This window comes from Bos taurus, chromosome 23 (assembly GCF_002263795.3).
Source record: "Bos taurus isolate L1 Dominette 01449 registration number 42190680 breed Hereford chromosome 23, ARS-UCD2.0, whole genome shotgun sequence".
In the NCBI taxonomy this organism is placed as follows: Eukaryota; Metazoa; Chordata; class Mammalia; order Artiodactyla; family Bovidae; genus Bos; species Bos taurus.
This window is the reverse complement of record NC_037350.1, coordinates 30,429,227-30,456,213: the sequence shown is the minus strand read 5'-3', so window position 1 is coordinate 30,456,213 and position 26,987 is coordinate 30,429,227. Positions and strand designations below refer to the sequence as shown.

Below are 26,987 nucleotides of genomic sequence, written 5' to 3'. Positions count from 1 at the left end.
CTGATGCTGGGAGGGATTGGGGGCAGGAGGAGAAGGGGATGAGAGAGGATGAGATGGCTGGATGGCATCACTGACTCAATGGACATGAGTCTGAGTGAATTCCAGGAGTTGACGATGGACAGGGAGGCCTGGCGTGCTACGATTCATGGGGTCACAAAGAGTTGGACAGGACTGAGCGACTGAACTGAATGAACTGAACGGGGGTGTTTCCAGGTTTGCCCCTATTCCTTTGGGAGAAAAGTAGAGAAATGGAGAGAGAAGGAATATACTGGACTTCTCTTTGAGATTGCATCAAAGACTGGCTTTTATTACAGCTCATAATTGTATCCTTTCACAGTGGCAGTACCTATCCAAGTGATTGGTGTCATTTGCCCCTTTCCAACTTCCTCAGATTCTATTATTTACTTTCCTGAATCTGTTTCCTTAAGTATGACTGAAATTCCAGTCTTATTTATGAGACTCTGGACTACCCAAGCCAGGATAGTCACCATTGTTACCTGCACAACAGCTGATTGATATAGGTGAGGGGTACTGTTCACGAGAAACAATGTGTGTGTGTGAGTGTGTGTCTATGTGTTTAGTCGCTCAATTGTGTCCAACTCTTTGCAACCCCATGGACAGGCTCCTCTGACCATATAGGTGGGTAAAAATCTTACTGGATAACTGAAACTCTGTGTACAAAGCTTCTATCCTAATTTTTCTACTAATTAGATGGGGGAACTTGAGCTCCCTGAATTTCTCTATGTTTCAGCAGAGAAGTGAGTCTTTTAGCTTTTAGGGGGTCTTTAAAATTGACTGCAGAGAGGAGTTCATAAACTATTTTTAAAGCGTCTACAAATTAGCCATAATATCTTTAATTTTGTTTGGCAGCGAGGTGACTGTTCCTCAAGAGGTGAAAGCAGTGTGAGAGTTAAAATGTGTCTAGAGTGAGTGCTGGCCTTCTATGCCAGTGTATGTATGTATATACCTTGAGGAAATTAGAATTATTTAAAAAACAGTTATGCATGCAAAGCTTTATCACCATAATATTGAAAGGGAATATATGTCTGAGGAAAATTCATAAGTAATGCTCCAAATCTTGAGATTTATGTGTATGCATAATAGGGTCTTGACCCAAGACTAAACAAGCCCAGAAGGACATCAACAAGGACTGGTGGACATATTTTCTCAGATTTTGGGGGTCTGGGATTTCACTCTACTAACAAGTAATTAGGGCTTCCCTGGTAGCTCAGCTGGTAAAGAATCTGCCTGCAATGCAGGAGATCCTGGTTCAATTCCTGGGTTGGGAAGATCTGCTGGAGAAGGGATAGGCTACCCATTCCAGTATTCTTGGGCTTCCCTGGTGGCTCAGCTGGTAAAGAATCTGTCTGCGATGTGGGAGACCTAGATTCAATCCCTGGGTTGAGAAGATGCCCTGGAGAAGGGAAAGGCTACCCACTCCAGTATTCTGCCTGGAGAATGCTATGGACTGTGTCATCCATGGGGTCATGGTCGCAAAGAGTCAGACATGACTGAGCAACTTTCACTTTCAACAAGCTAATTAATTTAGCCTGTGATTCTTTCATGGAATCTGGCATAAAATATGAGTTTCCTGGGTCAGAAAGAAAGAATTTTATATGATTCCATGGAGGCCCAATGCCTTTCACATTTTGCCCTCAGAATTTCATTGTGTTTCTCCAGCGCATGGATGTCCACATCCTCCGCCACCTATAGCCATACTGTTTCAAAGTCATAATTGTTTTTCTTCTCCAATTCTCAAAAACCTTCTTATTATGACAGTCCTCCTTGGGTCTTCAGTGCTTCTACATGTCTTGTTGCATGGGTTCAGGTTATAAGGCCCTAATCATTACTTCTTTAGCCCATTTCTTATAGATCACAAGCCTAACACTTGTTATTCATAGATGGCGAGCAGCATGAGATCATCATATTTGCATCAGTTTCCCTTGCCCCCAAGTCCCAAGGAGGTGACATGATGGGCTCAGGTGGGTGCTATACACACAATGTGCCTATGTTGCATCCAGGAAATCTGAATTTACAAAATGCTCAGCTTTTATAATAAGCAGTAAGTAAGCTTGCTAATCGGAGAAGACAATGGCACCCCACTCCAGTACTCTTGCCTGGAAAATCCCATGGATGGAGGAGCCTGGTAGGCTGCAGTCCATGGGGTCGCTAAAAGTCAGACGAGACTGAACGACTTCACTTTCACTTTTCACTTTCCTGCATTGGAGAAGGAAATGGCAACCCACTCCAGTGTTCTTGCCTGGAGAATCCCAGGGACGGGGGAGCCTGGTGGGCTGCCGTCCATGGGGTCGCACAGAGTCAGACACGACTGAAGTGACTTAGCAGCAAGCTTGCTAATTGACCATTGGGATATGTTATCTCATCTTTCAAGATGACCAACTACATAAACAATCCTGTAGAATAGACTGGTTAAAAAAAAAAAAAAAGATCAAGGTCTTGTCCTTATACTTTTATTCCTTTATTAAAAAACCATCATTCTCATAATGTCCTATTAAAATTTATGTATTCTTCTCATTGTTTATCTTTTGTCAGTCCCCACTGGAATATAAATTTCATAAAGTCAGAAATCTTTGTCCTATTTTGTCAATGTTGTATCCTGAATACCTAAAACAGTGTCTGGCTCTGAAAAGTGACTCAATTAACAAAATTGTTCATGTTCAAGACTCATACAAGTTAAATAATTTAAAGCTGTTAAGTCCATGTGTATATCATTCTCAACTTTACAGTATATATTGACATTGCCTTTTAAGATGAGCACACCAGCTTACACATCCATCAGCTGTATATGAGTTCAAATTTTTTCACATTCTTATTAGCAAATATTACTGAAACTGCAAAATTTTGCTGAGGTATTGGTATGAAATGTATTAAAATTTTCTGGTTTTAGAAAAGGCAGAGGAACAAGAGATCAAATTGCCAACATCTGCTGGATCATAGAAAAAGCAAGAGAGTTCCAGAAAAACATCTATTTCTGCTTTATTGACTATGCCAAAGCCTTTGACTGTGAGAATCACAATAAACTGTGGAAAATTCTGAAAGAGATGGGAATACCAGACCACCTGACCTGCCTCTTGAGAAACCTATATGTAGGTCAGGAAGCAACAGTTAGAACTGGACATGGAACAACAGACTGGTTCCAAATAGGAAAAGGAGTACATCAAGGCTGTATAGTGTCACCCTGCTTATTTACCTTCTATGCAGAGTACATCATGAGAAACGCTGGGCTGGAAGAAGCACAAGCTGGCATCAAGATTGCTGGGAGAAATATCAGTAACCTCAGATATGCAGATGACACCACCCTTATGGCAGAAAGTGAAGAGGAACTAAAAAGCCTCTTGTTGAAAGTGAAAGAGGAGAGTGAAAAAGTTGGCTTAAAACTCAAGGTTCAGAAAACTACGATCATGGCATCTGGTCTGATCACTTCATGGGAAATAGATGGGGAAACAGTGAAAACAGTGTCAGACTTTATTTTTGGGGGCTCCAAAATCACTGCAGATGGTGACTGCAGCCATGAAATTAAAAGATGCTTACTCTTTGGAAGGAAAGTTATGACCAACCTAGATAGCATATTCAAAAGCAGAGACATTACTTTGCCAACAAAGGTTCGTCTAGTCAAGGCTATGGTTTTTCCAGTAGTCATGTATGGATGTGAGAGTTGGACTGTGAAGAAGGCTGAGCGCCAAAGAATTGATGCTTTTGAACTGTAGTGTTGGAGAAGACTCTTGAGAGTCCCTTGGACTGCAAGGAGATCCAACCAGTCCATTCTATAGGAGATCAGTCCTGGGTGTTCTTTGGAAGGAATGATGCTAAAGCTGAAACTCCAGTACTTTGGCCACCTCATGCGAAGAGTTGACTCATTGGAAAAGACTCTGATGCTTGGAGGGATTGGGGGCAAGAGGAGAAGGGGACGACATAGGATGAGATGGCTGGATGGCATCACCAACTCGATGGACATGAGTTTGAGTGAACTCCGGGAGTTGGTGATGGACAGGGATGCCTGGCGTGCTGCGGTTCATGGGGTCACAAAGAGCTGGACATGACTGAGCGACTGAACTGACTGAACTGAACTGAGTAACTAATGAAGTTAAAGATCTTTGCTTGTTTGTTGGTCACTCCAGACTCTTTATCTGTAAATTGCCTGTGCATAGTTCTTGTCAATTATTCTGTTTGACTGTTGGCTTTTTTCTTGTTTATTTGTTTATGCTCTTTGTATAATCTGGGTATTGATCCTTGTTGGTCATATGGCTCGCAAATATCTTCCATCAGTCTTCTGTTTGTAGTTTCCACTTGTTTCTGGTATCTTTTGATGTGGTTTTAAATTTTAATGTCAAATGTACTACATTTTTCCTTCACATTTTGTGCAGTCTGTGCATTTTATACTCAAGAGCATAAAGAAATGCTTCTAATTTTTTTATAAAAATGTGAAAGTTTTGCTATTTGACTTTTATGTCTTTAAACAATTAGAATTTGTTTTATTTTTCCATTTATCTCAAAACATTGCAGTGCCATTTATCAAATACTATATATGTACACTTATACACTGACTTGTGTACATTTGTATTTATTTCTATAAGTAACTGTAGATTTTGGGACTTGAGTTCATGTTGATACCTTAGATTCCAATCCAACACCACAGGATCATTTTGGCCTTTCTCTTTTTCATGTTTGTAACTGCTTTTCTGACATGAGGAATCTGGCTCATGGTTGTATAGTTGCAAGGAGAGACCTTGACACCATAAGATTGCAGCTGGCAGCTAGTAGCAGATACTGTTTTGAGAATGGCTGGTAGTATCCTTGAGTTTGATACAGTTCAGAAAATTCAAGTTCTCAGTGATGCAGGAACGTGTCTGAAACCATATCCACAATGCGTCCCCCCACCCCCGCCCGGTTCCAACTGTGCTTGAACCACAGTTTCATATCTTGTGATGAGATATTTGTTCTTGTGAGAACAAATAACATTGGCCTGATGGGGGGGGGGGGACATTTATCTCTATCTTCAAAGTGGACATTGTGAACAATAAGGTAAATGCATTTTTTTAAGTGGTTAAAGCAGATGTACATCTTGCAAATCAGACTAACTTCCCTATGCCTCAATAGGTGAAATTTCCTTCCATCACTATCTACTGTTACTATCCCCATTTATAGATTGGGAAAGTCAGGCACAGAAAGCTGAAATAATTTACCAAGGTCACCCAGTTAGTATGTGGTAAAGCCAGGATTACTCAGATAACTTGGCTTGAAAATCTGCAGATCTAACTATTATGCCAGATGGTAAATGAGGGCTAGGAAGAAACAAGAGCAAAGAAAGGAGATAACAGGACTAGAGAGTTTCTGGAAGTGGGAAGCCTGAAAGCCTGCTTGGCTGAGAAGAAGCCATGGAAAATAGAAAGGGATAACTTACCTGCAGAGGGGGAGGGGGAGTGGAAACTTTAGTTACTTTTGCAGGAGCAATCTCAATGGCTTTGCTGGCAGTTTGCCACCTACAGTGTGTTATGGATGAATGGAAATTGAGGACTAGAATCAGAGATAGGAGGGCTTCCTTTGAAGTTTAATAGTTTAGCCTTGAAGGGGAGGAAAGAGAGTGGTAACTGGAGTGGGGCAGCACCCAGGGGCAGCCACTGTTTCTTCGAGCAAGGGCTTGGTAATATGTTCTGCTTCTTTGATGTTTCTGAGAGAAAGGGAGTGTCCTCCTGCCTGGAGCTCTGAGAAAACCCTGCTTTCTACTGAACTTTAGTGACAGTTTTATGCCGCTCTTTAGTCAAGCTTACATCAGAGCATGGTATAGGCCACAACAGCATCCTTACACGATCGAAAGATCTAGTCTTATTTCTTATGATTCAGAGCCTGTCATCCTTCTTTCTCCTCCCCTAACTGCTTCACTTGGAGGTAAGGGCATGGTTGCTAATGGGTTAACTCGGGGACAACCACCGAGAGGCTCTTCCTAGAGGGCCCGGGAAGTGGTATTGATTCCCACTTGGGCTTCCTGTGCCCCACAGTCTCAATTCTTCTCCAGCATCTGGAGGCTGTTCATTGCACCAAGACATCGTTGGGGATACTTATTGTGGGATTCAGGGTGGGGTGCAGAGGAGGACGCTGCAGAGGCGCGGACTGCAGGGGGCAACCTGTGAAGCTGCTCCCCAGGTGTGTCCTCGCCCCTGGACACGCGGAAGGGGACCGCTGCAGTTTTACGGTCCTATAGTGATTGCCCACGTTTCAATAATTTTCCGAAGACATATAGCTCCCAAGTAGAGTGAGGCTCAAGTACTGCCTTGGTCCACGATGGCTAGGGAATCGAAGGAAAGCGCAGCTTTGGACGCCCAGTCTGCAGAGGACCGGACGGGGATCCTGACCGTGAAGGTGGAAAAAGAGGACGCCTCCGTCTTGGCTGCAGAGGCGCGCGCCCCAGGCAGCCCGGCTCCGAGCCCCGAGCACTCCCGCCAGCGCTTCCGAGGCTTCCGCTACCCGGAGGCTGAGGGGCCCCGCGAGGCGCTGAGCCGACTTCGGGAGCTCTGCCGACTGTGGCTGCGGCCTGAGACGCACAGCAAGGAGCAGATGCTGGAGCTGTTGGTGCTGGAGCAGTTCCTGACCATCCTGCCGACGGACCTGCAGAGCTGGATGCGGGAGCAGCATCCAGAGAGCGGGGAGGAGGTGGTGGCGCTCTTGGAGTATCTGGAGAGGCAGCCGGATGGGCCGATGCCGCAGGTAGAACAGGTTTAGTGTCTGCAAGCTGTGGTCGGCTTCTTCCTGAAATCTCAAGATCAGAGTGAGGGGCTTTTCTTTAAGATCCAGAAATTCTCCGTCTCTTTTGGTACTATAAACCTCTTTGACAGTAAGGTGAAGTCTCTGGACTCCTTCACATAATAGTATTTATTAAATACCTGAAGTAAAATATAAAGAATTAAAAGCAACTCAATTATATTGAAATACAGTTAGCAAAGTAGTAAATGTATGGTAACGTTATATATATGCTTTTAAAAATTAATGCACTAAAGAGTGAGATCGAGGGACAGGCCTAATAACTCTAGTATAATTTCAAAGTGGTGGTGAATATCTTTTATTAACATTTACTTGGTTGTAATGTGATGTGAAAACACCTCCAGTTTCAATTGGTGACAGTCTTTTGTACTGTCTGTAACATCTTGGTTTGTTGCTTCTGCTCATGATTGAATGAAATAATGAATTTTGCTTAGAGTCTAGTAAAAATAATTTTTCCTATTCATATTCATGGAATACTTAGGAGCGAATCTGTGGACCACAAGTTAGAAACCCCTGGGTTTGTATTTATTTACATCTTCCTGAATATTGTGTAAGACTAAGTTCCGTTTCAGAGAAGGCAATGGCACCCCACTCCAGTACTCTTGCCTGGAAAATCCCATGGATGGAGGAGCCTGGTAGGCTGCAGTCCATGGGGTCGTGAAGAGTTGGACACGACTGAGCGACTTCACTTTCACTTCTCACTTTCATGCATTGGAGAAGGAAATGGTAACCCACTCCAGTGTTCTTGCCTGGAGAATCCCAGGGACGGGGGAGCCTGGTGGGCTGCCGTCTATGGGGTCGTACAGAGTCGGACACGACTGAAGCGACTTAGCAGCAGCAGCAGCAGCAGCCCTGTAATAGAAGAATCACTTCAAGTTTCAGCTTCAGGCTTTTCATTTTTTATAGTTGTTGTGGGAAATTCTAAGCTGCACATGAGCTAATGATTGTGACAGTGGCTTGAAAACCCATTAATTACAAATGTCTGGAAGGAAACCTGCATTTAATGAGGACGTACCATCACTAGGCCCTGTGTTAGGTGATTTCACACACTGGGTTCTTATTTGCTGGTTTGCAAAGCCCTGCAAGCTAGAAATTATCTTTTTTTTAGGATAAGAAAACATATTCGTGTTCTCTGAGAACTTAGCACCAGTTCCCAAAGAGTTTTCACAAAATCACAAATATAAATAATGAGGGAGCACAGAGTAATGGTAAAGAACGTGGACTCTGGAGTCATTCTGCCTAAGCTGGATGACCTTGGGCAAGTTGCTTTAACACTGTGCCTCAGTTTCACCATTACAAGAATGCAGATAATAAAAATACCTAGCTAAGGTTGTTGCTATCTGCATTAAGTTAATATTCATAAAACTCTTAGAAATAATGAATAGAAAGGAAATAGAAAGTACTGAGAAATAGAAAGTACTGGCACATAGAGAATGTTATAGAAGTGTCTGAATAAATAAATGAATGACTTTTAGGTCCTAGGTGGTGGCCAGGAGCAAGAACTGCTCTGTTGCAAGATGGCAGTGTTGACACCCATTCAGAGGCCACAAAATATCCAGTTCCAGCCAGTGAAGGCTCTGCTCAAGCGTGAATCTCTGGGATCCATTCCAGACAGAGGTGAGTGTTATCTTCTGGGCAGTATGAATTCTACAGACTTCACCCAGTTTCACTTAAGGATCCCCTAAAGGACAGATTTGTGGATAAGTGCTTTATATGCCCATCACAGATCTACTTCTCTTTGAGACTGAGACCAGTAGGGAAATTTCAAACAATAGTGGAAAGCTTTCCTAATCAAAACTGGACATGATAAATAAGACTTTATTAAAATTGGTGTTTGGAAAGAGTTGATTTTTTTTAGCAACACAGTTATCTCCGTTCATTCAACATATATTTCTGGAGGCTCCCTATGTGGTAGCCAGTATTGGTGTTGTGGGTATCAGGAATAGCATGGTCCACAGCATAGATTTCTTCCTCCTGTGGAGCTTACATTCTAGTAAGAAGAATAGCAAATAAATTAATAATACACTTTCAGATATTGGTGAGTGCTATGAGGAACATAAAACAGAATGTGTAAAGCCTGTCAGAATATTCCAGAATCGTAGGACTTGTGCAAATCAAAGAGTGTAAATCTTCAAAACCTGTCACTAGAACAGGGTGAAAAATCACTCAGTAGGAAACTGCTATATTTTCCTGAGTGTTCCCCATGTGCTGTGAACATTTGGGCAGATTTCCAAGGCAAATAACACTGGGATATGCCAGCCAACATGAAATCTTTATTTCTCAAAAGAGATCCTAGCCTAACCTATTTTCTGCCTCCTGCCAAGTTCACCTTTTATAGGAAAACCTGAAGTTCCCCTTTACTTCTCTTGAATCTGAGCAAGTTCTATATAAGCAGATTCCTATTTCCTTCTTTCTGGGCTCAGCCTAATCTGACTCTTCTTAGTCTTTTATAATAGAACTTAAGAAAAAAAGTACTCTAAGCTTCTAAATAAATTTTAGCAAAAACAAATATCCTCTTATCCACTCTTTCCAGAATGTTCAAGATGAAAGACTCTTTAGATGGAATGCTTTGTTTTGCCTTTATGCTGCTTCCATTTCTTACCAAGGATCTGCCCACCAATTCTGTGCCTCTATGGAGCACACCACATCTCTTTAGGTCTAAGGATTTGAGCTGGCCAGGATCAGGAATTTTGGAAAGGCACACATGCTATATAAACTTCTTTGTGGCAATTTATCTATGCAGTTTTTGAACTTGGATTCCACAGAGCAGGAAGGCTGAATGCCGGGTAGATCTCATCCAAAGTGCTTTCCTTCTCAGTTCTCCAGGTTCCAAGGCTTGCCCCTGGGGGGCGCTGCAGAGAAGATGCCGTGATAGCCACCAGGTTCGCCCCAGGGTCCCAGGTGAGCTGGAGCCCCTCTCCCTCCCCCTGCACCCAGCACCCTTCACTACTGATGGGCTCCCCAGTAGATCTCTTTCTCCCCATTCCTCCTCCACCCTCATCCTATATGCATCTGGAGTTTTGAGTTTTCTCATCTATTCCAAGATTGCCATATGTCATTATTTTGGTGTTCACTTAAGAGGATTTTTCTGTTTCACTCCTAGCTGAGGGAATGTCTGTGCTTCTCGGTTCTTCCTACCCCATCTGTTTGGTCAACTCTTTCATCAACAAGATTTTCTTCTTCAAGGGAAATTTAGCAAATACAAACTGAAGATTTTGTTGTGATGGTAATTTTTTTTTTTTTTTTAAGTATCAAAAACTGTGCTGCTAGTGAGTAATATAAAGTCATGCTCTGTCCCCTAGAGACTTAAAGGAACACAGAATGTGTGTGCTTTTAGTCCAAGATACTGAACAGCATTTGCTTAACCTGGATTTTAATTTCTTACCTGGTCTTTCATGTCCTGCTTGAAGACCTCAGTATTTGAGGCTCTGTAGAATCTATTTTCCCTCACCTCAGACCTAGATTTCATTTTCCCTCACCTCAGACCTAGATTTCATTGTATTTTAAAATCATTGCTATAAATAAGCCCCCACCCCTGGTTTGCCAAAGCACATCACATATATTTTGAAAAGTTTGGATATGGTTCCACTCCTTCCACTGCATTTGTCCTTATTTTCCAAACCTTTTACTTTCTGGACTTTTTAGATATTTATGTGAAAGTACTTATTGTAATGTGTGTATTTCTTTCCTTTAATGGTTATTTTTTTTGATGAAGATATTATTAGAGACAGGGTTAAGTAGGCATAAATGTACCATACTTGTTTTTTTATAAATAGCCCATGTAAAGGGAATGTTCCTTCATTACATGTACCCAGTTTTTTTTTTTTTTTTTTTTTATTGGAGCATAGTTGATTTATAATATGTTAGTTTCAGGTATATAGCAAAGTGAATCAGTTATACATATACATATATCCACTCTTTTTAAAAAATTAATTTATATTTTGGCTGCACCACACAGCATATGGGACCTTAGTTCCCTGATCAGGGATCAAACCTGCACTCCCCTGCAGTGGAAGTGTAGAGTCTCAACCACTGGACCATCAAGGAAATCCCTCTCCACTCTTTTTAGATTCTTTTCCCATATAAGCTGTTACAGAGTATTGACTAGAATTCCCTATGCTATAAAGTAGGTCCTTACTAGTTATCTATTTTATATGTAGTAGTATGTATATGTTGGAGAAGGCAATGGCAACCCACTCCAGTGTTCTTGCCTGGCAAATCCCATGGACGGAGGAGCCTGGTAGGCTGCAGTGCATGGGGTCGCTAGGAGTCAGACACGACTGAGCGACTTCACTTTGACTTTTCACTTTCATGCATTGGAGAAGGAAATGGCAACCCACTCCAGTGTTCCTGTCTGGAGAATCCCAGGGATGGGGGAGCCTGATGGGCTGCCGTCTATGGGGTCTCACAGAGTTGGACACGACTGAAGCGACTTAGCAGCAGCAGCAGCAGTATGTATATGTCAATCCCAATCTTCGAATTTATCCTTTCCTACCTCTTATCCCCTAGTAATTGTCAGTTTGTTTTCTACACCTGTAATTCTATTTCTGATAAGTTCATTTGTACCCTTTTTTTATATTCCACATATAAGCAACATTATATGATGTTTGTCTTTCTCTGTCTGACTGACTTGTACTCAGTATGAGTGCCTGGGGAGTGATTTTGGGCAAATGGAACTAACTCTATTGTTTTAGGGGCCATTTAAAATGGAAGATGTGGCACTGACTGTTTCCCCTGGATGGACACAGCTGGATTCATCTCAGGTGAACTTGTATGGAGATAAAAGGCAAGAGAACCATGGCAGCCTGACCTCCTTGGGTAAGACTTATGGACATTGATTTCTTCTAAGATTTCCTGGCTTCCTTTGTATATTAGCATCTACTAGGCTATTAGAAGCTGTATGAATTATGTTTAGCATTAGAACCACCATGTCTGAATCCCAACTACTAACTGGCTATGTGACTAGTTTATTAATCCTTCTGAGCCTTGCTTTTTCTAAAAAAAAATGTATTTACCTATTAATATTTGGCTGTGCCTAGTCTTTGTTGTGGCATGTGGGATCCTTAGTTGCAGCATATGAACTCTTTAGTTGCAGCGTGGGAACTCTTAGGGCATGTGGGACCTAGTTCCCTGACCAGAGACTCAACCTAGGCCCCCAGCATTGGGAGCATGGAGCCTTAGCCACTGAACCACTAGGGAAGTCCATGACCCTTGCATTTTTATCTGTACTGCCAGTGTTCTGGTCAGTTTAGGTGGGATGAAGTAGGTACAACCTCTAGTTTAGATCTAGCTCATAGTAGATGCTCAGTAAATGCTGATTTCTTCCCCTTCCCTTCCTGTTGCTAGCCCTGACAGGAGAGGAGAGCTGAGGGGTCTCTTCAGGAAATGGACCATGGAACCATAGGGCGAGAGCTAGAAGTGATCTAGAGACTGACTGCAGAGCCTGGCCTTAGAGATGAGGATGCGGTGCAGAGACACACAAGATTGCCTGGCTTGTCTGAGTTCACACAGCTCATTGGCAGCACAGTAGGGGCTCCAACTCAGATCTCCCAGCACTGATGCCAGTTTTACTTGGTGGACCCTGCCACTGCCTGGGTTCCAGCCAGAAATGACTGTACCTTCCAGTGGTCACTGAATTCTGAGTTCCTGCTTTCCCTGTTTCTCACAGAACATTTCAGAAATTCTTTTACTTGCCTTGTTTACTCACCCCCTGCTCAGCCCTTTTAGTGTCTAACCCCAAGCACATGGCCCTGCCTTACTTTCATGGCCCTTCTTACTTTACAGAATTTAGAGCCTCTGTGTGTATCCCCAGCACAGTCCTCGGTACTTCTCACCACCTTCCCTCCAGTCTCTCCTTTCCCAGGTTGCACCCTTCTTCCAACAGCCCCATTCTCATTCTCAGGTCTCTCTCCTCCCCAGCATCCCTGTTCTCCCCCTTTATTCCCATCTGCATTCTAATACTTACATCCTCATCCTTGCCATATACAGACCTTTGTAACTCTTGCCTCCCTGGGACTCATCACAAAGCTTTCCTCTATGGCAGGACATAACTGACAGTTGCTGGCCGTTTGTTGTTCAGGTGGTGTGGTGCAACCGAAGATCAGAGAGCTGCCTCCAGATGAGGATCATCCAACACAGGAGCCCGGGCAGATACCATGCCACCTGGGTAAAGCCACTGGCCAGATTCCTGCTTGTGCAGAAGCTGGTGAACAGGAGGGCAGGTTACAAAGAAAGAAAACTGCCGCAGGAAACAGGCGGCACTATTGCCATGAATGTGGAAAGACTTTTGCTCAGAGTTCAGGCCTGACTAAGCACAGGAGAATCCACACTGGGGAGAAACCCTATGAATGTGAGGACTGTGGCAAGACCTTCATTGGAAGCTCTGCTCTCGTCATTCATCAGAGAGTTCACACTGGTGAGAAGCCATATGAATGTGAAGAATGTGGCAAGGTCTTCAGTCACAGTTCAAACCTTATCAAACACCAGAGAACTCACACTGGGGAGAAGCCCTACGAGTGTGATGACTGTGGGAAAACATTTAGCCAGAGCTGCAGCCTCCTTGAACATCACAAAATCCATACCGGGGAGAAGCCTTACCAGTGCAACATGTGTGGTAAAGCCTTTAGGCGGAATTCACATCTTCTGAGACATCAGAGGATCCACGGCAATAAAAACCTTCAGAATCCTGACCCTGGACGGACCTGGGAGAGTCAGGGGAGGAAGGAAAGCCAGTGGGAAAATGTTGAGGTTCCTGTGTCTTATAAATGTAATGAGTGTGAGAGAAGTTTCACTAGGAATAGAAGCCTAATTGAGCATCAAAAGATCCACACGGGTGAGAAACCCTTTCAGTGTGATACATGTGGAAAAGGCTTCACCCGAACTTCATACCTTATTCAACATCAGAGAAGCCATGTTGGGAAAAAAATTCTATCTCCGTGACCCACGTCTTACATGCCAGAGTTGATGTTCCTTCCTCATTGAACTGAAGCCACCCTGGAACCCTTGCTGACTAGAAAACTGAGCTGAGTTTTCCCACCACATATCATCAGGTGTTTGTTAGAAAAGAGAGTCTGAGATGAATTATCTTCTACAACCTAGAAGGTGATTGGGAAAAAAAAAAAAACTTGTTTGATAGGAAGCTATGGGAGCATTATCTGGAAGAGGTTGGACCTGAAATAGTTCTCACCTTTTAGACTTAAATGGGCTTCCAGGCTGTCTAATTAATCACTCTCAGCCAGCATTTTATGATGTCTTCTGGGTGGATGGCTCTCTGATTTGGGGGGCTGGTGTTCTGACTGCTCATTTTGCATATAATTAATCCCTCACCTGTTGGTTGGATCAGTGATGTCTTATCCCCACCCCACTGTGCCTTGTATACAGGTGCTATAAACATTTATGAAATATACCAGTGAAACGACTTTCATAGCTCTGAAAGTCTAATGTCTGCATTGCTGATGACTTTTTAAGGCCATTTGTGCTTGTCTAATTCTCTGAGGGTCTAGATTCTGGGTCAATCTAGTATATTTACTGCCAAGTACATAAGATTGTCAGAGTTGGAGAAGTGTGTGTGTGTTAGTCGCTCAGTCATGTCCGACTCTTTGCCACACCATGGACTGTAGCCTGCCAGGCTCCTCTGCCCATGGGATTCTCCAGGCAAGAATACTGGAGTGGGTTGCCATTCCCTTCTCCAGGGGATCTTCCCAACCAAGGGATTAAACCTGGGTCTCCTGTATTGCAGGCAGATTCTTACCATCTGAGAGTTGGGGTAGAGGAATCCACATTTCTTCACCAGCATAGGAGTTATAGTAAGAATGCCTTAAATAGCTTCTTTATCATTAAGACATTGTGAGACTGTTGCATCCATACAACTGCAGTCTGTAGTCAGCGTTAACGACATTAGTTCATATTAATTGTGCTGTTCTTTAGGGAAAACCTTTCACAGTCAAGTAAATAAAAAACAATTGATCAAGTCAGATCAAAATGGTTATGTATCTTGATATAAATCCTATGATGCTCAACAGCTTCTCACTTTTTGGTTATCTTGGACCTAACCAAGTACCAAGACACCATTGATATCTCTCTCTCCCAACTTAGAGCCCATGGTGCATCAAGGCTTATGCCAGCTAGGCTTAAACTTCTTCCAGGCTAGAGGATTCACACCAGATATTTATAACAAGTATCATTCATGTTTTCAAAACTGCCCTGTGGTTGGGGAGAGGAAGACTGGGTCAGAGGCAGCCAACAATGATAGAGACCTGAATATCGGTGGTAGGAGAAAATGCATCTTTTTGGAAACACATTGGGAGTCCTGGGATCTGACAGAAATGATTCCACAACGTCCAAAGTATCAACCTGTGAAGTCAAGACTGTCAATAAGAATTTCTTGGAATCTCCTGTTTTCACTCAGATCACCTTCTGTGAAGCTCTTCAAAGACCAATACCATCTTCATAGGTGCGAGTGCCCTCTCCCCAGCTTCCAGCTTTACCAGATTATGCCAAGAATGGATTCTGCTTTGATGAAATCCTGGACCAGTTTTGTTCAGTCACCAGCAGAACGTTTTCTGTTCTCCAGTCCCTTGCTGGATTCCTTCTCTGAAGAACCCCAGGCTGACTAGGGACTTTGCAAACTGTAGGCCTCTCCCAGTATCACTTCCCTTGGGTCTTTCATTGCCTTCATTATTCCCTCATTGGAGTATAATTTAAAACTATTTTTCTAAGAACTTGCAGACTTTCTCCAGTTAACCTTTTCTAGCCTGTAAAATTTTCCTTTTATATTAACTGTATTTTGGGTACCTCCATAAAGCTTACCATTTCCTCTTCTCTCCTTACCTTTATTTTTCCTAAATGTTTTTTAATAGCCCTGATCTTAAACACTGTTTTTTGGGGATTTTTTTTTGGTATTTGTTTCTTATGTCATGTGAAGAGATATACATGAGAACCTTTTACAAACCAGAAAGCATTATACACTTACTCAATAAGTATTATCTATTGAGATTAACAAAGGACCACTGTGCCTCCTTTCACTCTTTCTGCTCCTTCTGAAGCTAAAAATCTTCTCCAGGGAGGAGGGGAGGATCATAGAAAAATACTTTTCAGTGCCTGCTGTGCCTGACAATGAAGGGGATAAAGCATAGACATACACATGCATACATACTTGGGCTTAGACTTTCAGTATAATAACATTGATAAGACTTGCACATAAAAATAAGACAGTGCCAGAGTTGGGACTCCATGCTTCCACTGCTAGGTGCATGGCTTCAATCCCTGGTCGGGGACTTAAGATCCTGCATGCCATGCAGTACAGCCAAAAAAAAAAAATTGTTTTTTAAATAAGGCAATATTCTGATCAGTGACTTGTGAATGATGAACTGAATACTGTGAAAGTTCAGAGGAGAGAAATGTTACTTCTGCTGTGTGCTATTTTTATTACATTGACAGGCTGATACATTAGCTACAGAGACTAAAGGAGTTACCAGATTTAGTAACTAAGGCAAGTTTGAAGAAGTAGTGCATTGTAAGGGCCTTCAGTGCCAGAGCAAGGGGCTTAAATTTTATTCAGTAACGCTGACATTTTTATGATAAAAATATTTAGGAAGCTGTCTGGCACTATTGTATGATTTCAGATTAAAAAATTATTTTTCTGATAGGCTTTTGGACACCCCACTTTTGTATATAATAGATGTGTGTTTATAAATAAGTGAATTAGAAAATGGGTTTTAACTCTAGCCTATTTAAAAGGATGGTCAAAAAGTTATTTTCAGATGAAAATTAGACCCAGTAAAAGAAGCTACTTAGTTAAGATACAATCAGTATATAAAGTGAAATAAAATATCACTTTTCATGTTTTTAAAAACTGTTTCTAGGAATTTTAGTGTCAGCTGGCCATTCACTTCTCCAACTGAAGCAATGCTGAAATCTACCATTTTATTTTTCCTTCCATTTCATGAATAAGTAACTAATTATAACTAATTTTTTTTAACTTGGGTAAAATGAGTAGCTACAATGAAAAAAGATTTTTAATGAATAGCCCTCATAGATGTGTTCTTATTTTTTAAATGGATTTACTTGGCTGTACCAAGTTTTAGTTGTGGCATGTGGGATCTTGTTCCCTGACCAGGGATTAAAACTGGGCCCCCTACATTAGGAGCTTGGCATCTTAGCCACTGGACCACCAGTGAAGTCCCCTAGACGTAGTCTTAATTTTGGTAAATATGTGTGTAATCCTACAAAAGATTCTGTTTCTCTGCCTTCTTTAACGGAAAAAATGAATAGAGTGCCAGCTTACCTCACAGAATTGTGAGGATCTATCCTACAAAAAAGAAGTGCTGGGTAAATAATCTGAAAACATTAACATTGATAGAGAAATGGAGATTAAATGCTCTGTTAGCTGAAATATCTATATATTGGAATGACAATTGTTTAATAGTAAAGGCTATCTTTAAAAAAAAGTGTCCTAATACTAGTATATAACAGTGTTGATCTTATCTTGTAATGATGTCCCAAGTCATCTGTGTGGTTGCATCTCAGTTATTCATATGAGAACTTTAACCACTCAGTAAACTTAATTTACCTACATTTCACTAAACACACTTTTTAGTCTGTCTTTTGTTATTCCTCATGATAATTAACATTGGGTCTGATGGGTTCAAATGAGGAAACTTTTTTTTGGTCAGTTCTGTAGATGTGGTACCTATTTTGAATGTTTCAAGTGGAGTTGCTACTACAGAAATACTTGGGGATGAGTATTTTCCTGTGAATTTTTTTGTTAGCATATTATTTGTAGAAATATCCTTTTATTTCTGCATCTACCCACATTTCTCACTTTATCTATGGCATTAGCAATTCCTTTTTGTTTACTGCATCAACTGAGACCTTGGAATTTCAGCACAGCAAGCATTCCTGGTCTCTTTTCCCAATTAATGACTGAACATTATGATATATTCTTACCTGTTCCATGTCTTTTGTTTATTAGGATTTGAGTTGTCATCCAAAAGCCTATGCACAACTTTCCAAATTCCTGTTTTTATTCTAATTTCTAAGCTACTTCAAATTTTTGAGGGTCTAAAAAAAAATCTGAGCAATCCTAATGTAACTTATTTGTATAAAATAATAAATCATGTGATTATTCCTTTTGTCTCAGTGAATTCTTAAACAGCTAAAACACTGCATAATTTCCAGGCTGTTAGAAAATAACTGTACTTACAGGTATTAACTAAAGTGTTAACACTTTGAACCATTTCCTCCACTCTGTTCTCCAATTCTGCCCATCAGCACTGGGAGTCTGTGAAATGGAATTTGTAGCCTTTCTGATGCACTACAGTTCAGGGTATAGGACTGGTGTGGTGAAAGTGAAAGTTGCTTAGTTGTGTCCGACTCTTCTTGACCCCATGGACTATACAGTCCATGGAATTCTCCAGGCCAAAATACTGGAGTGGGTAGCCTTTCCCTTCTCCAGGGGATCTTCCCAACCCAGGGATCAAACCCAGGCCTCCCACATTGTGGATGGATTCTTTACCAGCTGAACCACAAGGGAAGCCCAGACTGGTGTGGGGCTGAGACATATTTGCTTACAGATAATCTATAATACTTACCTTATCCATTGTGATATGTATGGTGAAATACATGTGACAATTCATTTTTAATACTCCCTCCTATTTGCCAGTTTCTAAGGCAGCATAGAGTCCCTTGGACTGCAAGGAAATCAAACCAGTTAATCCTAAAGGAAATCAGTCCTGAATATTCATTGGAAGGGATGGATGCTGAAGCTGAAACTCCAATACTTTGGCCACCTAATGCAATGAACTGAATCCTTGGAAAAGACCCTGATGCTGGGAATGATTGAAGGTGGGAGGAAAAGGGGATGGCAGAGAATGAGATGGCTGGATAGCATCATGGAGTTGATGGACATGAGTTTAAGCAAGCTCTGGGAGTTGGTGAAGGACAGGGAAGCCTGGCGTGCTGCTGTCCATGGGGTCACAAAGAGTTGGACACAACTGAGCGACTGAACTGAAGAAATCATATTTTATGGCAGAGCACCATGCCAGTCCTTATCCCCTAAAATCACATTACTAAAATTCTACTTGGATCAAATGACCTAACTTGGTTCTGTTTAATTTCTCCATTTTATTCGTTGACCCTAGCATCAGGAAAACACCATTGCTAAGTTCTGTCAGCAGTGGCCACAGGACTGGAAAAGGTCAGTTTTCATTCCAATCCCAAAGAAAGGCAATGCCAAAGAATGCTCAAACTACCGCACAATTGCACTCATCTCACACGCAAGTAAAGTAATGCTCAAAATTCTCCAAGCCAGGCTGCAGCAATATGTGAACTGTGAACTTCCAGATGTTCAAGCTGGTTTTAGAAAAGGCAGAGGAACCAGAGATCAAATTGCCAACATCCGCTGGATCATGGAAAAAGCAAGAGAGTTCCAGAAAAACATCTATTTCTGCTTTATTGACTATGCCAAAGCCTTTGACTGTGTGGATCACAATAAACTGTGGAAAATTCTGAAAGAGATGGGAATACCAGACCACCTGACCTGCCTCTTGAGAAACCTATATGCAGGTCAGGAAGCAACAGTTAGAACTGGACATGGAACAACAGACTGGTTCCAAATAGGAAAAGGAGTACATCAAGGCTATATATTGTCACCCTGCTTATTTAACTTCTATGCAGAGTACATCATGAGAAACACTGGGCTGGAAGAAGCACAAGCTGGAATCAAGATTGCCGGGAGAAATATCAATAACCTCAGATATGCAGATGACACCACCCTTATGACAGAAAGTGAAGAGGAACTAAAAAGCCTCTTGATGAAAGTGAAAAAGGAGAGTGAAAAAGTTGGCTTAAAGCTCAGCATTCAGAAAACGAAGATCATGGCATCCGGTCCCATCACTTCATGGGAAATAGATGGGGAAACAGCGGAAATAGTATCAAACTTTATTTTTTGGGGGCTCCAAAATCACTGCAGATGGTGATTGCAGCCATGAAATTAAAAGACGCTTACTCCTTGGAAGGAAAGTTATGACCAACCTAGATAGTATATTCAAAAGCAGAGATATTACTTTGCCAACAAAGGTCCATCTAGTCAAGGCTATGGTTTTTCCAGTGGTCATGTACGGATGTGAGAGGGACTGTGAAGATAGATGAGCACCAAAGAATTGATGCTTTTGAACTGTGGTGTTAGAGAAGACTCTTGAGATCCCTTGGACTGCAAGGAGATCCAACCAGTCCATCCTAAAGGAGATCAGTCCTGGGTGTTCTTTGGAAGGACTGATGCTGAAGTTGAAACTCCAATACTTCGGCCACCTCATGCAAAGAGTTGACTCATTGGAAAAGACCCTGATGCTGGGAGGGATTGGGGACAGGAGGAGAAGGGGACGACAGAGGATGAGATGGCTGGATGGCATCACCAACTCAATGGACATGAGTCTGAGTCAACTCCGGGAGTTGGTGATGGATAGGGAGGCCTGGCGTGCTGTGCTTCATGGGGTCGCAAAGAGTCGGAGACGACTGAGCGACTGAACTGAACTGAACTGAAGTTCTGTCTTAGCTTTCCTGTCACATTTCAAGTCTGCTAACTGAGCAGGTCAACTTAACTATAGAAAACCAAAATGACGGTAGTGTCTACACATTTTAAGATCGGGGGAAACAATCTTTTGCATGAAATATTTGCCATTTTAGAGAGCGAACAAAATGTATGCAGAGCGTAATTCCCAAACCACAGTTTCTGAAGAGAGCATCTAGGTAAAGAGAGAATCTGGACTGAGTTGGATGCTTCCCTGTGTTTCTGTGAATTTAAGAATACAAATCATAATTCCAGTCTTCACTTAACTCAGGCCAAGCTCAATTTTTTATTTTAAAAGAAGTTCTGGGTTTTGCTTCCAAGTGGGACTTGGTAGTCATTAAAAAACGTATCTCTGCTATGAAAATAGTGGACGAGGTCCTTTTTAAGGGGTAAACAAGAGGAGTGGGAGAAGTGGGGAACCTTCACCAAGGGGTAAAGATAAAGAGAGCCGGAGTGAGAATGGTAGAAGAGAATGGTGTTAAGATGCTTAAAGGCAAATAACCAGGTAGAGAACGGAGTGTTTGAACAGGAGAGGGATTCACTGATGCGAATTCCTCTTCTAAATATTCCCACGGGGCTCAACATGGGACATGTAAATCCCCAAAACAGGCGTTTCCACGCCCTCTTTATCTGCTCTCCAGAAGAGGCCTCCTTGCAGCCTCACCTAAAAACGGACCTTACAGCCCACACTCGGATTAAGATCCTCGCCTAGCAACCGCCGGAAGCGGAAGTCGTGCTCTGGACCGGAAGTCGTGCTCTGGACCGGAAGTCGTGCTCTGGACCGGAAGTCGTGCTCTGGACCGGAAGTCGTGCTCTGGACCGGAAGTCGTGCTCTGGACCGTTGCTAGTGCGCCTGCGTGGGCGAGAATTGCTGGCCAGTGAGGAACTCTGTAATAACCGCCAGTTTGAAAGACCGGCCCATGGCGCCAGTGTTCCAGTCCAGCTACCCAGAGGACACCCCGGGCTCTGGGAGACAGCGACGCAGCTCGTCCAAGAGCCCGCCATCCGCACAGGCCAGACACTCCCCTTGGGTCAGCCGTACTCACTCCCGCGACCGCGAAGGCCTCAGGCCTTCGTGGAGTCGGTCGGGTGTTGGAGCTTCTTACCCCTTTAACCGCCCTGGGTCTCGAGAGCGGCCCCCCGGGCTCCGCAACTACGACTTCTCATCCTCTTCTTTCTCCTGTGGAGGGTACCGTTACCATCAACACCACTATGTGGGCAACAGGCAGTGGGCGGAGGACTGTGAGAAAGAGAAGGAGGAGAGCTATCGCCAGAGGCGGCTGAAAGAGAGAGAAAGGATTGGGGAGTTGGGAGCTCCTGAGGTATGGGGGCTGTCTCCAAAGTTTCCTGAGCCAGATTCTGATGAACACACCCCGGTTGAGGATGAAGAGGTAAAGACCAAGAAGAGCAGCAGTTCAGATTCCAGCTCCGAAGAAAAAAGGAAAAAGGCCGGTCGTTCAAAAAATAAAAAGAAAAGAAAGAAAAAGTCCAAAAGAAAACATAGGACATATTCTGATAATAGTGACAGTGATTCGGACTCCGACACTAATTCCAGCTCTGATGATAAAAGGAGAGTAAAAAAAGTCAAGAAGAAAAAGAAACGCAGAGCTAAAAAGCCCAAGAAAAAGAAGACTAAGAAGACTAAAAAAGAATCCAGTGACTCAAGCTATAAGGATTCAGAAGGGGAGTTGGCAGAAGACGTCTGGATTGAGCAGTCAAAGATTGCAGATAACATGGATCTAATAGGTCCAGAGGCACCTATTATACACACCTCTCAAGATGAGAAACCTTTGAACTATGGCCATGCTCTGCTTCCAGGTGAAGGTGCAGCTATGGCTGAGTATGTAAAAGCCGGAAAGCGTATCCCACGAAGAGGTGAAATTGGGTTGACAAGTGAAGAGATTGCTTCTTTTGAACGCTCAGGTTATGTTATGAGTGGTAGCAGACATCGCAGAATGGAGGCTGTGCGCCTGCGTAAAGAGAATCAGATCTATAGTGCTGATGAGAAGAGAGCCCTTGCATCGTTTAACCAAGAAGAGAGACGGAAGAGAGAAAATAAGATTCTAACTAGTTTCCGAGAGATGGTGTACCGAAAAACAAAAGGAAAAGATGATAAATAAGGACTTTTGTTCCATGGCAGGACTTTCAACAATTTTATATGACCAAAATTAAAAGGCTTTATGGTGCTACTGTACCAACTGTAAGTTCCTTAAGAAAAAGCTGCTTTTTAAAATTTCTTTAACAATTTTGTTAAATTTAACTGAAAAAATTATATGTGTACGTGTTTTTAAAAATATTCAAACACTATAGGAGGAGAGTCAGTAAAATATGGGTCTTCTAGCCCCATCCCTAATCCTTCCCTCCTAAGAAATCTCTTTTTGGTATTTTCTTTATCTATCCATGAGTCCTGTTTAGGTACAAGCATGTGTATTGCAGGATAAAAGTTGGAGCTATTAACCTAAAGGGTTGTTGTTTACCTGTTGTTCTGACTTTTCTCTCTTCCAGGGCTTCATTTCCTCATGGAGACATTCATTTACCCAGGGACAACCAGGAGAACACCACAAAGAACAAAGGATTCAATTGAGTGTATACTTGTGGTTTGCATTTAACAGAGTTAAAAGTTAGTTTTATTGGCTCATTTTCCTCTTCTAGCTTGTTTCCCTTAAATAATAGGCTGCCAAAGCTCCTGAGTTTGGTTATGTATTTCCTGGTCCACTTATGAAGAGGGAAGGAAAATTTTTGTCTTGGCATTCCAAATAAGACTACTGAGACTCAGCCTAATTAGATTAGCTTAGGTCACATGCCCCGCTGCCGCCCTCCCCCCGCCCCATTTCCGGATATATCATTGCCACGAAAAGAGAATGACTTACTCCTGATCTGCCGAGTTGCTCACCTTATGGACTATGGGTAAGGAATGGATACCTGAGTATCCATATTAGAGTAATGTTAGGAAGGCAGGGGTAGGCAACCAACAGGTGCCCACTACAGTTCTGAATGACTTTTTAAAAAAATATAGTACATGTGCTGAAAGCCAACATTTTTTTGAAAAACTTGGCTTTGACTGTCAGAAGCCAAGGACCTCATTGAAAGAGTCCTGGGGTTTACCCATAAAAATAGACATTAGAAAGATAACGATCCAGAGTGCTTGGGTATTCCAACGAGTAGATTAGGTGCCAGCTAGACTAGGAAGAGAAAGAGCAAAAGGAGGAGGTATAAAGAGATGGTTGGTAGAGCTCATGAAATGATCAGATCAGGAAGGACCATGTGGACAAGAGAGTTAACCTGGAGACACTGGTTAGCACCAGTGCTGGAAAGACATTTAGAGCAAGCTGCACTTGTGGTCTGTGATAAGACCTTTATTGTCATCTAGTGATATCTGACCAAACTTAGACTTTCAGTACAAATGAAAACTATCTAATTTGGATAAGCCCCTTTTCAAGCCACAAGACCCTGGAAAGACCACAGAGCTGAAAGTGAAAGGATGTGGCTCTAGAATCTGGCAGGGCAGAGTTGATGTAGAGAGGAACTTTTACCCTGGATCACACTAGCTTGACAGTGGATCACACTAGCTTGAGATTTTCCCAAAGAGAGTTGAGTGAAAGCCCTCTTGTTAGGTATGTACATTTCCATTTATACCACACTATACAGAAGAATCTACATAGCTTGGAGATATTTTATATCAATGCATATAAATAGATCTTTTTAATGACTATAGTATTCCAGTCTATGGATGAACCATATTATATCTGATGTTTAGGATGTTTTTTGTATTTTGCTATTATACAACACTTGTAGTGAAAATCTTTGTGGATGTATGAGGGTTATCATCTGTAGCATGCTCATCTAAAAATAGAATTAATTATTGGGCAAAAAAGAATGCTTTGTGTCATCTAAAAATGGCCACCTAGAAGTGGAATTATTGGATCATAGGGAAGGTATTTACTAATATAAGTGCTTTCCATGTACTAGGCAATATAGCAGATACTAGGGATAAACCAAAAAGCAAATTAAGCTTGATACCTGCCATCATAGAATTTTACATGCTAACTTGGGGAGACAGACTTTAAATAGTTAATAGACAAATAATTATAAATTGTAGTATGCTATGAAGAAAAGAAGGGGCTAGAGCCAGAAATGGTGGATGTTTTTGGTAGAGCGGTCAAAGTCTAAGAATATTACATTTAACCTTAAAGTGCTTTTAATAGCCATTGTAACATTGCTTTCCAAAGAGGATGCACTGGTTTATACACTCACCTGCTAATATTGTATTTCTAAACCTTTTGAATCTGAATCTTTGCCAATCTGATAGGTGATAATGGCATTTCACTTTTATTTAAGAGTATGGTTGAGTATGTATAATAATTGTAATTCTTTTGTGTGTGTGAATTATCCACATTATATATTTGTGTATTTTCCTATTGAGTTTCTGATCTTTTTCTTATTGATCATAAGAACTCTTCAAATAATAAATAAATCAGTTCTTTATTACAGAACTTGAAGATACTTTCCCCTTATTTGACTTTTGAATTGCTTTTTTGGGAAACACTTGATCATATTGCCCTTTAAGCCCTAAAGACTCTAGTAGCCATTCAGTGAATTGTCTTTCTTACGTGAGGAAAGGATGTAGCTCAGAAACTGTGGCTCCTAAGTAAACCAAGGTAAGACTGGTGGACTTCTGTCCCTCTCTCTTTTGGCTGCACCAGGCTGCATACAGGATCTTATTTCCCTCTGCACTGGAAGCCTGGTGTCCTGACCCATGGATCCCTTGGGAATTCCTCATCTCTTTGCTCTTAACCTAATAAATTCAGCTGCATTTTTATGAAGATACTTATGAAGTTTTACTATCAAGCATGAGGGAGGTTTTTTGGTTTGAGATATGTGTATGTGTGTGTTTTTCCATATAAAGGAAGTATCCATCTATTCCTCTTTTATTAGGAGTTTCCCCATTTATTCAGAAATGTTTGTTGAATTTTATTAAATGACGTTTTAGCATTTGTAGTTATTAGTCTATTAATATGCTGGTTTTAAAGTTACGGATTTCCTAGAATTAAATTATGTGTTGTTTATTAGATTCATTTGGAAGTTTTTGATTATTTAAAACAATGATTGACTACAAATTTTTCTATGCCATAATTCACAGTAATGAATGAGTATGGGTGGAAGCAGAGAGAATAGTGGAAAGAATCATTACAAAAAGATACTTGTATCTCATGGCTATAATGCAGTAGTGCCTCTACTGATCATATAGAAAAGGAAGCTTTTATTTTAAACATCATGGACCTGGACCTCTGATGGAAACATATAGATGACCATTTTGTTTACAGAAATGAGGATAATCTTAGAAAATGAAAATCGCAAGTTCAAAAATTGATTTGTATTATTAGTGAAATGTAGCTCTGTCTTGGTAAAAATGGTATTTTGATTTATTCTCACTTTATCTACCTGTACCGCTTCCAAAAAATACAGCCTACTTAAAAATGCACACCTTGAATTCTTTTAAAAAAGCTCTTTGTCTAGCTTCATTGTGTTTTTATTTTCATGATATCCAATGCAATGACAATAATCTCAGCCTTGATAATATGGGTGACATTTAAGCCAACCATGGTAGGGAGTTTGAAAGTGGGAATGAATGAATTAGGATATATTTGCTTCCTTTTAAAATTGAAATTTATGTTTACCTCTTGTATAATTTTTTTGAGGGAAAGCTCTTGAAAAAAATGAGATATGCATTTTCCTCTCAGGACAGAATTATTAACTTTTAATTAGTAAAATATTCGCATTGATTGGATTTGTTAGCCTAAGGAAGTTTTTAAGTATATACATTTTACTTTAACTTTTTTTTTAAGTTAAACTTTTAAAAGATATTTTTAAGTTTTTGAGACACAAGGGGAAAAAGAACTCTGTTGATAATGGAGTTTTTTTTCTGTTATGATAATTTCAGGCTTGAAACAATATGAATTGTGTGATAAAACAATGTTTAGTAAGATATATGTTTCAAAATTAACCAACTGATTAAACCAGTTTGTTCAGATTTTTTAAAGGGTTTATTTTGTTCACAGATAATAAAAATACAGTTTATGATGATGTGGGCAAGAGAGGGAATACTTCTATTTTCTTTGGCAGAATTTATTTTGGTAGTGACACCACCCTACCCCTCCCCCCTTCACATATTTTGCAGAGAATAATGGTTGATTATTCTCTCCCATGGTAATAGACTGTAATTGAGGAGGACCCTATGGGATCTTCCTGGTACAAACACCTCCCTCCTATCCTCTGCTGTAGCTCCTCTCTGATGTACATAGATAATAGTATCTGATGCACTCTCCTGGGTTGTCTTACAGATGCTAACATTACCACCAAATGAAAGAAATGAAATACTTGATGATCATGCCTCTAGACCTACAGTCCCAAAGTACCAATAAGGTGACTCAGACTGCCTTATTTGCCTGGTTAAAGAATCTGCCTGCAACGCAGGAGACTGGGTTTGGATCCCTGGATCGGGTAGATTCCCTGGAGAAGGGTATGGCTACCCACCCCAGTTATTCTTGCCTGGAGAATTTCATGGACAACTTAACCTAAGTAGTAGTAATGTTAACCACTCTGTTACCTCAACACCAACCAATCAGAGAACTGTGCAAGAGCT

At 41.4% G+C, this 26,987-nt stretch overlaps 2 protein-coding genes across 2 annotated transcripts; both read left to right on the top strand.

Moving 5' to 3' along the window:
• The first annotated feature begins 5,972 nt into the window (after positions 1-5,972).
• Positions 5,973-17,905, top strand: ZKSCAN4 (zinc finger with KRAB and SCAN domains 4). Its single transcript, XM_002697448.7, has 5 exons — positions 5,973-6,723; positions 8,253-8,394; positions 9,596-9,678; positions 11,472-11,595; positions 12,857-17,905. The coding sequence occupies exons 1-5, from the start codon at positions 6,301-6,303 to the stop codon at positions 13,714-13,716; spliced, it is 1,632 nt and encodes a 543-aa protein (XP_002697494.2). The 5' UTR covers positions 5,973-6,300; the 3' UTR covers positions 13,717-17,905.
• A 3,308-nt stretch (positions 17,906-21,213) lies between these two features.
• Positions 21,214-22,544, top strand: NKAPL (NFKB activating protein like). The gene has a single exon (NM_001435246.1). The coding sequence runs from the start codon at positions 21,265-21,267 to the stop codon at positions 22,462-22,464; it is 1,200 nt and encodes a 399-aa protein (NP_001422175.1). The 5' UTR covers positions 21,214-21,264; the 3' UTR covers positions 22,465-22,544.
• The last annotated feature ends 4,443 nt before the right edge of the window (positions 22,545-26,987 follow it).